Consider the following 11,588-nt stretch of genomic DNA (forward strand, 5'->3'; position numbering starts at 1 on the left):
GCAGGGTATCAGCTGGATGAGGATGTGGGGGGCACAGTATGCAAGGGACGAGGGTCTGGAGGGGACCCAGGGGCGGGATGGGGGCGTGTCCTCTTTAGGGTGGGCGAGGCGGGGCACCGCCAGAACCAGCATATTCACGCGGTCCGGGCTGGCCTTGCACGGAACAGGACTGTGCGCGCATGCCTGGACGGGCGGGGGAGGGCTGCCCAGCGCAGGGGTGGGCGCTGGGACAAGGACAGAATGTCTTGAACAGGGTTAGGGACAGGGCGCGGGGGGTGGGGTGGGAGGTGGTGTCCACTCCCAGGATGGGGTGTGGACGGGGTTAAGCGGTCCTGTCTCAAGGACAGGGAGTGAGGGTCATCTGGGACGGGGCTGAGGCTGGGAAAGCAGCAGGCCTGACCCTTGCAGGGGTGGTAGGTGATGGGAGCTGAGCCTGTCCTGGTGGAGGGTAATCAGGCCACACAGATCTAAGGACAGAGCGGGGCCTTGTGACAGCAATGACCCCGTGGGCTGACCTGGACCTGGCAGGACCCTGGCAAGAAGATTTGGCATGAAAGTGGTGTGGGACCACTGACCACCAAGGCCAGGATGGTGACTGGGGATGAGCAGGACCTGTCAGGTTCAGGGTGTGGGCGGGGCTCGTCCTAGACAACCAGGGTGGAGGGCGTGGTCTGTGTTTCAGGCCCCGCCCACGAGTCAGCCCGTCCCCGCCCCCATCGGTAGGCGTGGTCCAGGCGCGCTATGGACCCGCGTGGCGCGAGCAGAGGCGCTTCTCCGTGTCCACCATGCGCAACTTCGGTCTGGGCAAGAAGTCACTGGAGCAGTGGGTGACCGAGGAGGCCTCCTACCTCTGCGCTGTCTTCTCTGCCCAGAACGGTGAGAGATGGAGCACAGACCATGAGGGGGAGGGGAGTCTCGGATGCGCCTTGTGACCAGCGATGTCCCTCCAGGACGCCCTTTGAACCCCAAAGCCCACCTGAACAAAGCGGTGAGCAACGTGATCTCCTGCCTCACGTATGGGCGCCGCTTCGAGTACGACGACCCCACCTTCCTCAAGATCTTGGAGATGGTGGAGAAAGCCCTGAAGGGTCCCGGCTTCCTGCATGAGGTGCAGAGGTCGTGGGAGCTTGGGGGCTGAAGGGAATGCAGGCAGGGCAGACTTCCTGGAAGAAGCCCCTTCCCTGTGCAACTAGGCATCCCCGGAAGCAAATTTGTTTTAGGGGTGCTGAATGGTGCATCCTGGGGCCTTTCTGCTGGTGCCTGAGACTGGAGGCTGGGTCAGCTGAGCACTGGAAGGTCCCCAGATCCTCGTGTGATGTCACAGGTGCTGAACCTGGCTCCCGTTCTGCTACGTATCCCGGGCCTGGCCGACAAGGTCTTCTCAGGACCGAAGGCCTTCATGGACCTGTTGGATGGGCTGATAACAGAACACAGGGAGACCCGGGACCCCACCCAGCCACCCCGGGACCTGACTGATGCCTTCCTGGATGAGGTGGAGAAGGTGAGGGACCATCAAAGATAGGTGGGCATCACCTAGTGTCAGGACCAGTAGGAAAGGAGCAGGTTGAAGGGCCCCCTGCCCCCTGGTCTGATCCTTTCTGCCTGGTCCAGGCCAAGGGGAACCTTCATAGCAGCTTCAACAAGGAGAACCTGCGCCTGGTGGTGTCCGACTTGTTCTTCGCAGGGACAGTGACCACATCAACCACACTGTTCTGGGCCCTCCTGCTTATGCTCCTGCACCCGGACGTACAGCGTGAGGAACCTGGGGCCTGGGGGTGGGCAATCAAACAGGCTGCCCCGTACACACTGAGTGTAATATGCACACAAGTGCCCCAACACAGCTAGATCTGGCTACTGGCCACATGATAACACTCCCGATAGAATGATTTTAGTTCTGTTTTCTTGGAGAATGGCAAGAGAGGATGAGGGTTCAAATCCAGGGACTCTGGCTCACTGGGGCTCTCTGTGTGCAGGCCGTGTGCAGGAGGAGATCGACGAGGTGATAGGGCAGGGCCGGCCTCCTGAGATGGCTGACCAGGCCCACATGCCCTACACCACCGCTGTCATCCACGAGGTGCAGCGCTTTGGGGACCTAGTGCCACTGAGTGTGCCTCACATGACGTCCTGTGACACTGAAGTGCAAGGCTTCCTCATCCCCAAGGTAGGATGGCAGCCACCCTGTCCTCTGCTCCGCTCCACCTCCCTCCTGGTATAGCTGGTCTTTGCCAGGTGGAGCCCGGACAGACACTAGGTTGCCCCTCCTGACACTTACTTGTGTGTCCAGCCCTGGGGGGCATGGGGTGCACAGCAGAAGCAGGGCCAGTCCTGTCCAGAGCCCCAGTCTGCTGAAAGACATATCAAACATGCTACCAAGTACTGGATGAGCTAGGTGGTAGTGATGGTGTCCGTGGCAGTGTCTGTCGCCTGACTGTCCTTTGGGTCAGGAAATGTTTCAGTGACTTCTTGGACTAAGCATCCTATGAATGTGTCCAGCTGTGACCAGCAGAGAATGCATGAGCTCATGTGAGGTGGTGGCCAGAGCCACTGAAGCCCATACATAGCCCCACCCACCTTGGGCTTCACTTGGACAGGGGACAATGCTCTTCATCAACCTGTCATCAGTGCTGAAGGACGAGACCGTCTGGAAGAAGCCCTTCCGCTTCCACCCAGAACACTTCCTGGATGATCAAGGCCGCTTCGTGAAGCACGAGGCCTTCATGCCGTTCTCAGCAGGTGTCTGGGGGTTGCCTTTCTCCCTACCTCTCCCTAGGGGTGTCTGAGGCAGGTGGAACCCCAGGCTCACTGAGCCCCCCCATACCCACCCACAGGCCGCCGCTCCTGCCTCGGGGAGCCCCTGGCTCGCATGGAGCTCTTCCTCTTCTTCACCTGCCTCCTACAGCGCTTCAGCTTCTCCGTGCCCCCCGGACAGCCTCAACCCAGTGACCATGCCATCTATAACATGCTGGCAGCTCCAGCCCCCTACCAGCTGTGTGCTGTGCCCCGCTAGAACCTCCCTAGTTTCACCCTGACCAATAGTAAACCAGTTTTGGGGGCACCATCACGTCCTTCCTGCACCTCTGACCCCATTACCCCAATAGGTGGGGGAAATTAGGTGAATAGAGAGTGAGGTACCAGGGTTGAGAGCTAGGCTTAGGCCGGTAGGAGCCAGACCTTTCCCTCTGAAGGGCACCTTTCAAGCCACCTCCCTGAATCTGTCACCACAAGAAAGGACTTGGGCCCACCCCAGACCTTTAGAAAAATTCAGAACCAGACAAAAATCTTTCTGGTAAATTATTTCTTCTTTGCAATTCTAACAAAGCTATTCATAGACTATGAATAAAGATCTATTTAGACATGTCAAGTCTCCTAAATAGATACCCCTCAGGACTGGCAGCAGCAAACATACTCAAGTCCAAAACTTCAAAAATCCACCTATCCCAAAGCACCAGGAAAACTTTCAGAGTCAATTTCTTTAGAACTCTGGGTATTAATCTAAGGGGTGTCAGAGAGCATTTACTGGGGATATGAGGGGGGAACGTGAGGCCTAATCTTGGGGAGAGGGGTATGTTTTCGAGTTTTCTGATCTGGCTTCATTTCATGCTTTGCTCTCTAACTGAGGGCCGCTGGTGGCCAGTCCCCAGGGAGCAATGGGTCTAGAGCATTTCCTAAGCCTTATTCCCAAAGAATGGGGTTCCCTGCATTCCAGGCTCCTTGCTTTGAAAGGCTATACATACAACTTTTTGCCACAACGCAATCAGAAGCAATTGTTGAATGTGATAGGTGTTGGAGACAGTGGATAACCACTGGGACAAACAGTAAACAACCCAGAAAGTTTTAAAGGCTAAACTTGGGAAAGAGAGGTATCTTGTTTCGATTTGTTGTTGTTCAGTTGACTTCTTCCTTGGACTCTAGGTGGGTCCTATGCACATGGATGGGGCTGGATGAAGATGTGTGCTCAGGAAAGACCTAGGATCCAGAGTTCTCACCAGGATGTCCCTGAAGCTCTGGGAAGATGGACAGGATATGTTCAACGTAGCGGTGGACAGGGCTTCATTGACTGGAGATGGCATCCCCCAAATACACAGACACCTTCCAAAAAGATTGGATGTTTAATTGCTGATTCCAGACATTTAAGGGCATATTTTTTTCCAGGTATTGCTGTCCACTAAGCTGAGACTTCCCTGGCCACACATAATACAGAGAATTTACAAAACTAACTGTTGCTGTTGTAGGGGACTGTTGAGTCAACCAGGACTCATAGTGACCCTCTGAACAGCACACAGAACTTTTCCATCCTGTGCCATCTTCACAATCTCTGACGTGCTTGAACTTGTGCAGTCATTGTCAGTTCATCTCAGTGAGGGTTTTCCTCTTGAACTTTCACAGCACGTCGTCTTTTGCCAAGGACAGGCCCTTCCTAACAACATGCCCAAAGTTGTTGTTGTTTGTTGTTATGTGCCGTCGAATTGCTTGTGACTCATAGCGACCCTACGTACAACAGCCCTAAACTCTGCTCTGTCCTGTGCCAATCGCACTGTCTCTGATACACCCATCCCGATTACCCCAGTCACTGAATCAATCCACCTCATAGAGGGCCTTCCCCTCCTGCGCTGTCCCTCCACCCTCCCAAGCATGATGTCCCTCTCTAAGGACTGGTCCCTCCTTACAACATATCCAAAATATGTCAGACGAAGCCTCAGAATCCTTGCCTCCAAGGAGCTTTCTGGTTTAACCCTTTTCCAGCATGAATCTGTTTGTTTTCCTAGCAGTCCATGGTAACCTCAATACTCTTCTCCAGCACCACAGCTCAAAGGCATCAATTCTCCTTCTATCCTCCTTAGTCATTGTCCAACTCTCTGATGCATAACAAGTGATAGCAAAGACCATGGCCTGTATCAGACGCACCTTAGTCTCCAGAGAGACACCATTGCTCTTCAGTACTTTGGAGAGGTCCCTAACAGCAGGCTTTCCCATGGCAATACGGCTTTTCATTTCCTGGCTACTGGTGCCAAGAGTGTTGATTGTGGAGCCAAGCAGACTAAAGCTGTGAACAGTTTCAATCTCTTCACCATCTATCCTGATGCTGCCACTTGGTCCAGTGGTGAGATGCCCAAAGTATGTGAATTGAAATTGCACTATTTTTGCTCCTGACAAGCATCTCTGTTGCACTTCCTCCAAGACAGACTTACTTGGTCTTTTGGCAATCCATGGAATAATTAGCACTGTTCTCCGCCAACACAATTCAAAGGCATGGATTTTTCTTCTGTCATCCTTATTCATTGTACATCAGATACATAGGAAGCAAGCGAAAAGACGATGGCTTGGATCGTTGCTGTTGTTAATTGCTGTCGAACCAACTACAACTCATAGTAACCCTATGCACAATGACACTGAATCCTACTCCATCCTAAACCAATCTCACTACCCCTGACACACTTACCCTTGTTACCCCAGTTATTGTGTCAATCCATCACATCTGGGGTCTTTGTGAGGTAAAAAGGGCTGTGGAGAACCAGATGAGGTACTTTCAGGAGGATGTGCACATGTGAGTCAATGGATATGTGTATGCGTCTGTGTGTGAGAGAGAGCGAGCTGTGGATTAAGTATGAATGGACTAGGTTTGTGTTTGAGAATGCCTGCGTGTGTAAGGTGGAAGGAAATGCAGGATCACTGATGTTACCCCATTTCCCCGCTCCCACTATGCCCCTTCGATCGTGATCATGACCCCAGCAAGTGACAGGTGCAAAGAATCAAGGTCTGCTTGAAGGACCAGGTTCTACCACATTAAGATGTTAGGTACCAGAAGTTCAGTGAGTGGCCTTTGTACCCACTTACCAGTACGGATTACTGCAGGGTCCCAAAGAGCTAGAAACTCAGGGTGCAAGGGCCAGGTGAAAAGATTCCCTTCTCTTGCGTCTTCAATCCCCACCATGGAGAGGACAAGAAATCAGGCCTGTTGTGCCTGCCCTGAGCCAGACCCTGACTGGCTGCTCCCTGCCAGGCAGTGCAAACATTGATCCACACTGAGCTGATTAGAGCTGGAGGGCAAAGGCCAATTATTATCCCTTTACATAATGGTGCAGGGCAGGCTGGTGAACTGTCTGGCTTTGGTGGGCATCATGCCTGTTCCGAGGAACCTGGTTTGGTTTGAGGTGCCAGGTGTGCCCAGCTTTGCCCATGGCGGACTTCTGCAAGCCACCTTTCAGTTCAGAAGAGCCTGGTAGACGGTGAAGCGACCATGACTCTGCTGACAGAGGAGACCTTGGCACCCCTGACAATTGCTGTGCCATCTTCCTGCTCCCGGTGGATCTGATGCAGAGGTGCCCAGGCTGGTGTTTTTGTTACTCACCAGGTCCTGTGTCACTGCCAGAGCTGGGCAACGTGCTGCAGGTGAATACACTATTCACATAATCATGTTTGAGTTCACTTTTGGAGCCACTGTGTGGCTTAATCCATCTCATTAGGTATCTTCACTTTTATTTGTTCTTCACACAGACCTTAGGGAGGAGGTAAGCCAGGAGCCCTGCAGGAACTTTCTTACACAGGTCTTCTAGTGCTAAGAGCAAAGGAAGCCTTTTGCCACACTCAAACAGTAATCACTAACCTTATCATCCTATGCACCTGTGCAGTTACACATTATTAGGACTGCAGACCCCTCTCCTTTCTCCCCAAGAATGGCTACTGAGAGAATCCAACCTCAGGAAACAGCAGCTGTGCTTTTTCTCTCTGTGAAACTACCATAACCCCCTTTTCCCAGGAACGGTTATCTGGGACCCTAGCCCATTTCCCTTTCTTGAAGGAAGCATCTGTAAGCATCCCCTTCCCTAAGTCCCTTGTAAGAAAACAGAAATCTTTTATAACTTTTAGTGGGGGCTGGTCTTCTGCTTGAGAGCCAGCCCAGCAGTTTTTCCTCAATAAACTTTCTTGGCCTGACCTCGGTTCTATCCTTTCTCGGCGACCTTACATGTAACTTTACATAATACGAATTCAACAAAACAGCAATGTGTTTGCTTAAAACACGGCAGTGGTTTAGCTAAAAACTGCTTATCATGTATATAAGCCACATGATGGGAACCAAATCATCCTTTCCTATATATTATGGTATCACACAAATACCTTCTCCAAATGTGTGAGATAAAGACTGAACAACAATGAAAAAAGAATAATATAAAGATAGATATATATATATGTCAAAACTCACAGAATTGTACAATAAAGAAGGTCCTCAGGTGATGGGTCCATGGGGAATTGTATTGTTAGTCCAAATTCAGCACCTCTCTGATAGTTCAAACCTTCACAACATGTTCTGTTATACACGGGTTGCTACAAGTTGGAAGAGACATGACAGCACCTGGAAACAAAATGATTCTTGATTTCCTCCCTTTGCTTTGGCTTCTCAGCGTCCTGGTGCAATATTCAGAGTCTCTTCTGACATTCATTTTGGTCTTTTCTTTTTCCTCTGTCTTTGTAATGACCTTTTGCATTCTTCATGGATGATATTCTTAATATCCTCCCACAGCTCACCTGGTCTTTGCTCATTAGTGTTCAAGACCTCAAACCTGTTCCTGAGTTGGTTTTTCAATTCAGGTGGAATAGACTCAGGATCTAATTTCGATTGCTGTGGATATGATTTAACCTTCTTTAGCTTTAATTTGAACTTGCATATGAGTAGTTGATGGCCTGTTCCACAATCAGTATCTGGCCTAATTTTCATTGCTGATATTGAACTTCTCCAATGATCCCTTCCACAGATGTAATTGTTCTAATTCCTCTGCATACTATTAGGGGAAATCCATGTGTATAGCCTGCATTTATGTTTCTTATAAAAGGTGTTTGCTATGAATAATAAATCATTGATTGTGTGAAATTCTATCATTCTATGCCCAGCTTCGTATCTGTCACCTAGTCCATGTTTTCCAACTACTGATCCTTCTTCCTGGTTCCCAACTTTTGCATTCCCCTCACCTATTATTATTAATGCATTTTGGTTGCATGTCCTATCGATTTCTGACTGCAAAAGTTGGTAGAAATCATCTGTTTCCTCCTCTTTGGCTCTGGTTGTTGGTGCATAAATTTTAATGATAGCGGTATTAACAGGTCTTCTTTGTATGTATATGAATATCATCCTGTCACTCACAGCTTTGTATTTCAAGATGGATCTAGAAAAGGCCTTTTTAACTATGAAAGCGACCCGGTTTTTTCTCACCTTTTCATCTCCGGCATAATATGATTGTCTGATCCAATATGTCCCATGGCAACACATCTCATTTAGCTAATACCTAAAATGTCAATATTTATGTGTTCCATTTCCTTCTTAATGATGTCCAGTTATCCCACGTTCATGCTTCTCACAGTTCACGTTCCATTCGTTAGTATCTGCTTACAACTGTTCCTCCTCCTTTGTGTTTCCAAATTTGAAGGTTCAGCCACAGTTGGTATCTCTGTACTTCTACTCTAAGTGTGCTCTCAGGTACATAGGTTATCGAATGCCTGTTATATTTCAGAAGAGGATGGCCAATCCTTCCTCCTAATCTGTCTTAATTTGAATGCTTAGCTTTTGAACAATGTCTGACAGACCAGAACTTTACCAAAAGGAGCAGATGAAAGACATTCCCCTTAGAGACGTAACCAACACATTCAGTGACTGCGCCCCCACCCCTCATGTCACCCCTCATGTGTGCCTTGTCCCTCCCCTTTCCCTGCCCCATCAGCATCCCTTGCACCCCCGTCTACTCTATCCAGCACCTCCCTCCCCCACAACCACCCTTTGATATGATGGCTTAGAGTCACTTCAGTGATGGCTTGCACCTCACAGTGCTGCTGGTCTCTCATACTGATTCCTTTCTCATGTTTAGGAGGATTTAAGTCCAAATCCTCTAGGGAAGGATTTTTATCTGAGCCAGTACAAGGGAAAGGTTCTTGCGCCCTGTCGTCTTGTGGCTTAATGTCTCTGATCTTCCTTTTGCACCGCACGGCTGTCACAATTCGATCATTTCCAAGATGAGGGCTATGTCTCCTTTATATCTGGCACGTTGGTGAGTAAAATAAGGGGATCATAAAAGGGTGAGTCTTGTATGATGAACATATAGGTAACAGTGTATTAGGGCTAAAATAAGCAGGAGGTGTATGTTAATAGCGATGGAAATATCACATTAACTTAGGATAGGACTGCACAGCCAATTATTGTAGCTGTTCTCAATAGACTGCACACCTGTAAAACTTTAATTAGGGAGCTGTGGTGGTGCAGTCTGTAGGAGTTGAGTTGTTAACCGAAAGGCAGCCAGTTTGAATAGAACAGTGGCTCAAGAGAAAGATAAACAGTCTCCTCCCGTGTGATTTACAGCCCCTGAAAGCCGGCTGGAGGATCAGTGAAGAGTTAGTCCTGCTTTGATGGCAATGAATTGAGCATAAGAACTTGAAAAAGTTCAATTGGCAAAGTTCTGTGATAACTATATTTACAACAGTGATTTTTTTTTTAAAAAAAAGGAGCTACTATTGAATCTGGTTATGTACAATTGAAACTTCATGAGATTTGGTTTCTTGGTTAGGAGGTTTAAGATCATAGTTTTGGGAGCTCTGGTGGCCTAGTGGCAAGGAGCTGCAACTACAATCCCAGAGGCTCACGGTTCGAATCCACCAGATGCTCTGCCGGGAAAGGAGGGACAATCTCCTCCTATACCAGTCAGATCTGATTTGACGGTACACTCACACAAAAATTAAAAAAAAAATCATAGTTTTACATGACTGCTCCATTATTTTGTCCAATAACATGGTCAATGTTTCTGTTCTGACTCCTAGTTGGTACCCTGGGCCTTAAAAGGTTGTTAGCAGCTCTCCAAGGTACAATGCTTGGTCTACATTCACCAGGAGCACAAGGAGAGTCAGAACAAGGAGAAGATATGAATGTGTAAACAATTGCCTCCATGAGTAGCTGCCTCTTTTACTGTGAGATCAGAAGAATTGGATGGTGTTTAAGAAACATTACTGAACATTTTGATCAAATATTCTATAAAGGAATCCTAATGAAAAGAGGAGTTGCAGAGGTAGGAATGCAGAAAGAAGGCAAAAATTCTCAGGTAGTCCAGGCTTTCTAGAACCGTGAAAGTTGAATGAATCATTGAAGTTATTGCTCTGAGATAATCTTTAAACTTTAAACCAAAAATAGCCCCTGAAGTTTTCTTAAAACTAAACAGATGATCTATATGCAGAACAGATTATCCAGGAGGCTGGGCTCTATGAGGAGAAATGTGGCATCAGGATTGGAGGACAACTCACCAACAACCTGCGTTATGGAGATGACACAACCCTGCTTGCTGAAACTGAGGAGGTTCTGAAGTGCTTGCTGTGGAAGATCAAAGACTGTAGCCTCCAATATGAATTGAAGCTCAAGATCAAGAAAACAAAGATTCTCACCACTGGGCCAATTGGCAGCATCAGGATGGATGGTGAAGAGATTGAGATTGTTAACAGCTTTAGTCTGCTTAGCTCCTCAATCAACATTCTTGGTACCAGCAGCCAGGAAATTAAAAGATGAATGACAGTGGGAAAGCAGCTATCAGGGACCTCTGCAAAGTACTAAAAAACGCCTGTTCCAGGCCATGGTCTTTGCAATGCAAATACATGCTATGCATCAGAGAGCTGGACAATGACGAGGGATGATAGAAGGAGAATTGATACCTTTGAGCTGCAGTGCTGGAGAAGAGTATTGAATATACCATGAACTGCTAAGAAAATGAACAGGTTCACCCAGGAGAGGGTGAAACCGGGCTGCTCCATGGAGGCAAAGATTCTGAAGCTTCGTCTGACATACTTTGGGCATGTTGCAAGGAGGGACCAGTCCTTGGAGAGGGACGTCATGCTTGGGAGGGTGGAGGGAACCGTCGATGAGATGAATGGATTCAATGACTGAGGTAATGGCGTAGGTGTGTCAGAGACAATGAGATTGGCACAGGAAAGGGCAGGGTTTAGGGCTGTTGTATATAGGATCATTATGAGTCACTGACAGCTCGACAGCACATAACAACAACAGGGCGAGGTGTGCCTTAATACCATCAAGAAAAATTTCCAGGGATGATATCTAGGATTTTTTGGACCTAAGTCCCTGTACAATGAAGTTTCTTGTTAGGGACATGTGGAGGTCTCCAGGAAATGCTGGGCCTGCAGGTGCTGAAGGAGGCAAGTACTTTCTTCCACCAGAAACAGAGAGCATATATTTCCTGGGAGCTGACATCCTAGATTTGAACTTCTGGCCTAATAAGAGAATAAATTTGTAGTAAAATGGGGGGGGGGGAACCCACCTCAAAATTAACCTCCCCATAAAAATCCCCAACTATACAACAGTTTGACTTAACTAGCCCAGTAAAAATGTCTGCTTTTAGCATTAGATCTTTCAAGAACTATCTATACACCACAACAAGATAAAGGTAAATAATCCAATAGAAAAATAGGCACAGAATATGAACAGACACTTCACCAAAGACGACATTCAGATGGTTAACAAGCATCCCTAGCTCTAAGAGAGATGCAAATTAAAACAACTAAGAGATATCATCTCACCCCAGTCAGAAGAGCAAAATTTAACAGAACAG

The 11,588-nt window shown here is 48.2% G+C and overlaps 1 protein-coding gene across 2 annotated transcripts in view; it reads left to right on the top strand.

The window, feature by feature from the left end:
• Positions 1–3,007, top strand: part of LOC102855362 (cytochrome P450 2D17-like) — a 4,708-nt gene extending 1,701 nt beyond the window's left edge. The window contains exons 3-9 of one of the 2 annotated variants that reach the window (XM_006890065.1): positions 735–876; positions 951–1,108; positions 1,325–1,501; positions 1,612–1,753; positions 1,974–2,161; positions 2,592–2,733; positions 2,829–3,007. In XM_006890065.1, coding sequence (XP_006890127.1) covers positions 735–876; positions 951–1,108; positions 1,325–1,501; positions 1,612–1,753; positions 1,974–2,161; positions 2,592–2,733; positions 2,829–3,007 — 1,128 coding nt within the window. The remainder of the gene's footprint in view (positions 1–734; positions 877–950; positions 1,109–1,324; positions 1,502–1,611; positions 1,754–1,973; positions 2,162–2,591; positions 2,734–2,828) is intronic. The other variant, XM_006890066.1, reaches the window with a different exon arrangement.
• The last annotated feature ends 8,581 nt before the right edge of the window (positions 3,008–11,588 follow it).

The sequence above is a fragment of the Elephantulus edwardii genome, unplaced genomic scaffold, assembly GCF_000299155.1.
Source record: "Elephantulus edwardii isolate Elephantulus edwardi_28Jun2011 unplaced genomic scaffold, EleEdw1.0 scaffold00086, whole genome shotgun sequence".
Lineage (NCBI taxonomy): Eukaryota > Metazoa > Chordata > Mammalia > Macroscelidea > Macroscelididae > Elephantulus > Elephantulus edwardii.